This window comes from Sinocyclocheilus anshuiensis, unplaced genomic scaffold (assembly GCF_001515605.1).
Source record: "Sinocyclocheilus anshuiensis isolate Anshui unplaced genomic scaffold, SAMN03320099.WGS_v1.1 scaffold1081, whole genome shotgun sequence".
NCBI lineage: Eukaryota > Metazoa > Chordata > Actinopteri > Cypriniformes > Cyprinidae > Sinocyclocheilus > Sinocyclocheilus anshuiensis.
The window spans coordinates 440,625-446,105 of NW_015555831.1; the positions used below are offsets into that span (position 1 = coordinate 440,625).

At 33.1% G+C, this 5,481-nt stretch overlaps 1 protein-coding gene and 1 long non-coding RNA gene across 2 annotated transcripts in view; one reads left to right on the plus strand and one right to left on the minus strand.

The window, feature by feature from the left end:
- Window positions 1–5,481, plus strand: part of LOC107675405 (uncharacterized) — a 20,520-nt gene that overhangs the window by 1,167 nt on the left and 13,872 nt on the right. The window lies entirely within an intron of this gene.
- The window catches only part of LOC107675403 (14-3-3 protein epsilon-like), a 14,082-nt gene continuing 11,737 nt past the window's right edge, over window positions 3,137–5,481 (minus strand). The window contains exon 6 of the mRNA XM_016469713.1: window positions 3,137–3,289. Within this exon, the coding sequence (XP_016325199.1) occupies window positions 3,237–3,289 (53 nt within the window). The 3' untranslated portion in view covers window positions 3,137–3,236. The remainder of the gene's footprint in view (window positions 3,290–5,481) is intronic.

Consider the following 5,481-nt stretch of genomic DNA (forward strand, 5'->3'; position numbering starts at 1 on the left):
AAAGGAAAACTTGAAATCGCATCATATGACCCCTTTAATAACATTATCAACCCTTCTCTACTTTAGGTTTGGCTAGTTAGCGTGAGTCAGTTAGCCTCTGTTGGGAGATGTTCCTTCACATATATGAACAAAAAATAAAGCAACATACAGATTGCAAATATTTTACATTATTGCCAGTTTTGTTTTGTTTTTTCCCCTCTTATAAAAGCGAGAAATAGTCAGTTTATTTGTCCCGGTTTGCTGCCTTTGAATTCGCAACTCAGGATAATTACTAGTCAAGGAGTAAATATGTTACTACAAAAAATAAAAAATAAAAAAATTCAAAGTTGTAAATCAAGTAATGGAGATTACTGGAGTACATTTCTGGGTGAAAATTGTTTCTACACCATTTATTTCTTCAGTGTACTAAGTACTTTTTCCTGCCATTATAAATGAACCGGTGACACCAATAAATCAAATAAAACAAAGAGAACGGTAACGATAGTGTTTTATTAGTTGATTTATTTAGTCTTGTTTATCTGAAAGTTCGAGTCGATCCCATGCTGTGTTTCCATGAGTAGACAGGTGCTTGTTGGCTTCAGGCAGAATTAACAGATTCAACTTACATGTACTGAAGAAACAGAAGAAATACATGAGGATGCTGACAGAAGAGAGAAAGAGTCAGACCCAGAGGAGATACACAAATAAATCCTGGTAACACTTCACAGAGTCTCATTTGTTAACATTAATGCATTAACGAACATGAACTAGCAATTAGCAGAATATTTGGTAACTTGCTTACCTTTACAGTGTCCTTGTTGCACATTACTGTATTTACTATAGTAATAAAAGTATTGTACAAAATTACAAACAACCTAAAATTCTACAGTAAATGCATGTTAATTAACATTACATAGTACTTAATTTCATAATGACAGTGTAATAAGGACACCTTAAAATAGTGGGTTACACTTTATTTTAATGCGTCCCTGTTACAGTGTAATTATACATTTAAGTACCGAGTAATATTAATTAACTACATGTACTTACTATATGGTTAGGGTTTGGCTTAGGGTTACTTGCATGTAGTTATGCATAATTATTTTTTATTTTAATAGTAAGTACATGTAACGTGTAACAAGGACTGTTACCAAATAGTGTGATCACATTCTATAGCATTTATTAAACGACTGTTCATTTACTCATGTTAATTCAAGTGCATTGACTATTTGATAAATTTTGATTTTAAAAATTTATTAGTAAGTGTTAAAATTGAACTAAGATTAATGAATGCTGTTCATTGTTAACTCATACGGTTAACTAATGTTAATAAATGAAACCTTTTTGTAAAGTGTCACCAAAATCCCTAACTAGAGTTTCACTTCATATTCAGTTGAAGGAAAACTAATGCATCGTGCTTGTTTTGCACCTGATCTTGAGAAATGGTTTTTCCTCCCTTAAAACACAAAAAGCCATCCTATGTATGGCTCTACAGCAATATTTCTGCAGCAGCAGCCTTTGAATAATGATGAGGCGAGAGTTGCATTCATTTCCTAAAAGCTTGAAAAGCGTTATAGTTATTAACCCATTGTCACAGACCACATCACACAATACCACAGACAGAGAACCTGCTGACAAAATATATATATATATTATACACATATTATAAAACACTTCGCTTTTAAGGAAATGTTTTTGAGGGTAAATTTATGATAAATGGCTTGTGTTTCTACTTTTCAAGAAAATAACAATAAATGCCTCCGATAATGGCCACTGAGCTGAACAACTGACAGAACAACACTGATGAAGAAATATGAGCAAACTTATGTAATAAAAGTGTGATTCTCAGGGATCTTGTAACAGGTAGAAAAAAACAAACCTTACTGAGGAAACTCTCCGTTCTGGCCTCATATAATCATATAAGATCTAAGTGAAGAGTTAATGAAAAAACACTTAAGATAAAAAAAAAATACAATAAAACCCTAAAACCTCCCAAAAATATACACTATCATGTCAAAAGTTTGGAATAATTGGGATTATTTGCGCAAGAAGTCTCTCTTAACAAGCGTTTGTTTGATGAGAAATACAGTAAAAAGTGTAAAATTGAGGAAGTATTTTTACAACTTAAAATAACTTTTCTATTTTGAATATGTTTTAAAATGTAATTTATTTCTGTGTCACATGATCCTTCAAAAAACATTCTAATATGCTGATTTGCTGCTCAAATATTATTGGTGCTCAGTTATTAATAATGGTCATTATCAATGTTGTTTTTGTTGCTTAATATTTTTGTGGAAACCACTTTTTTTCCTAAAATCTTTTATGAATAGGAATTTCAAAAGAGCAGCATTTATATGAGCAATTTAATTTTGAGCAATTTAATGCATCCTAATAATTGAGAAAATCAGCATATTAGAATGATTTCTGAAGGATCATGTGACACTGAAGACTGGAGTAATGATGCTGAAAATCCAGCTTTGCATCAAAAAAAATAAATGATATTTTAAAACATATTACAATAGAAACCAGTAATTTAAATTGTAATAATATTTCACAATTTTACTGTTTTTAATGTATTTGTATCAAACAAATGTAGCCTTGGTGAGCAGAAGAGACTTCTTTCAAAATCATTAAAAGTCTTAATTATTCCGAACTTGTGTAGATGGTCTGATAGGTAAGAGCAAAGGTATGAAATAACGAGCGAGAGGGGGAAAGATGAAGTGAAAGACAGGGATGGACAGAACCAGCATTCATCATCTGAACTCTTCTCTATGACACCATGAGCTTCCCTGAGAGACAGAGATGCACGAGAGACACTGAGAGAGAGAGAGAGAGCGAGAGAGAGAGAGAGAGAGGAGAGCGAGAGAGAGAGAGGGGGTCACATCACAGTGGAGTCAGCTGTCTTAACCGTCGGGACAACTCTCTTGCACAACATCCCACGGGGGAAGTTTTTTACTGGTTATAGCAATGAGAGAATGAGGCCTTGGGCAGTGCAACCGACATGAGTGTTGCACAGAAAACATGTAACTGCAAGAAGCTGATGAAATCTTACATGCTTGAGAGTTTTGAAGCTGTATATGCACCAAGTATGCTGATTATGAATAGAGTCTTTTCATTAATTCGACTGCATACAAACATGGGACATGAAATCTGCATGAGAGAGAAAGAGAGAGAGAGAGAGAGAGAGAGAGAGAGAGAGAGAGACAGACAGACAGACAGATGGAGAGAAGGGGGTTTAGCATGTTGGCGGTCACATCTCACTGCTTTTCATCCTCAGCATCTTGCAGCGCGGTTTTATTTTGTTCTTCACCTGAGAGGAAAAAAAGAATGAGCCTTTGTTATTACAGTGGCATTGATAAGTTAAGCTGCACACTGTAAGACAAACTCCACACCTTCCATGTTTTAAGCCTGAAACACAAAGCTAAAGTCAAGCCACAGCACACAAACACTCTGAGTAAGTGCATTTGTGACCCTGGAGCACAAAAGCAGTCTTAAGTCGCTGGGGTATGTTTGTAGCAATAGCCAAAAATACATTGTATGGGTCAAAATTATTGCTTTTTCTTTTATGCCAAAAATCATTAGGATATTAAGTAAAGATCATGTTCCATGAAGATATTTTGTAAATTGACTAACGTAAATATATCAAAACGTAATTATTGATTAGTAATATGCATTGCTAAGAACTTCATTTGGACAACTTTAAAGGCGATTTTCTCAATATTTAGATTTTTTTGCACCCTCAGATTCCAGATTTTCAACTAGTTGCATCTCAATATCGAGAGAGACAAATTCCAAATATTGTCTCGACCCTAACAAACCATGGAGAGCTTATTTATTCAGCTTTCAGATGGTGTATAAATCTCAATTTCAAAACATTGACCCTTATGACTGGTTTTGTGGACCAGGGTCACATTTGTGAGACGCTGCAACTAGTCAAGATACTACAACCAATTTCAAACCAGTTTACAACTGTTTGACCAGGCTTCAGGTCTGTGCACCGTCTCGTGCAGAGATGCCCAAACCAGGGCCTGAGGGCCAACGTTTGCCCGTGATGACCTTTGATTTGGCCCACCATGCCTTTTTACAAGAGGCAGCGAAAAAGTAAGAAAACAACATGCCATTGAAGCATATCTTATTTTCTAATGTATTAGTTAGTTAATTGATCTATCATTGAAATATAAAAAAACAATATTAGTGAATTTGATTTAAGAATGTCAAAAAATATTTAAATTTGTTAAATTGTTGTTGTTGTTATTACTAATACATTCTAATATAATATAGTTGGAAATAATCAAAAGGGACCCTACATAATACACATCCCTTGGTTTATTGTGTACGATTCAGCATGAATTACTGCATTGAGATTATTTTCAACATTCATCAATAAATGCACATAAAAATAATTTTGAAATAAGAATAATGATAATAAATAATAACATTTGTAATAATAGGCTTACACTGTAAATTACATGAAGAGAAATATAAACAAAGATATAAAGCGAAATGTTTTTTTTTTTTTGACAAATCCTCAGGCAAAATGTTATGATCAAGCATAATCAAACAAATTCTACATTCTGATTTAATGAGCCTCGCTTAACTCAGCAATGGCTCAATGGGTTCGTAGTTTATTTTGCTTATTAGGAGCAACACGGGTCAATGACGCCGCTCCTTATTCAATAATGCTAAATTTATGGAGAGTAATTGTAGTTAATCAATGCAGCTTTTTTCTAGCCCAAGAAACTTTTATTAAATAATAACTTCATTTTATAAATTATTTAACACCATGCCAGTTTCTTTTGTCATTAAAACCATACTCGAGTTATTAAAAATGACAGAAATGATACATTTAAAGAAAATTATAGAAACGGAAACTAAAAGATATTCAAGATCAATTTTTCCAAAATTCTAAAACTAAATTTGGAATAATTTGATTAAAACCCTTTCAAGGGTATCAAGAGAACAAAATCTACTCAGAGTAGGGTTGTAACGGTGAGGAAAGTTTCTCACCGGTTAATCGTCGTGTGACAACACGGCGTTCCCTCTTTTCCTCACTTTCCTTCGCTTTTAAATAGCTTAAAAGCACCAGTGCGCATTTTACTTTAATTAGAGGCAATTCGGCGTCAATTGCTTGAATGCAACAACAAAATACAACGTCAAACTCACTTTAGCCTATATATATATATATATAAAACATAGAACTTTTATTAACAAAACAAATAAAAATACACCATGCTATAGGGCAGGCTATGCCTAATATAAAATAACAAATAACTTACATAAAGTTTAAATAGGTATACAAAATGTAAACGGAAATATGTAAACATGTATAATATATAATCAAATAAATAAGAAACGTAGAACGTTTATTAGCAAAACGAGTAAGAAAGCTTGGAGGCACGGCATACACCTTGATGTCAAATAAAATAACTAAATGACACAAAGTTTAAATAAAGTAAAAATCAGCAAACAATGTGGAACCAATTAAATAAGAAACAAATGTTT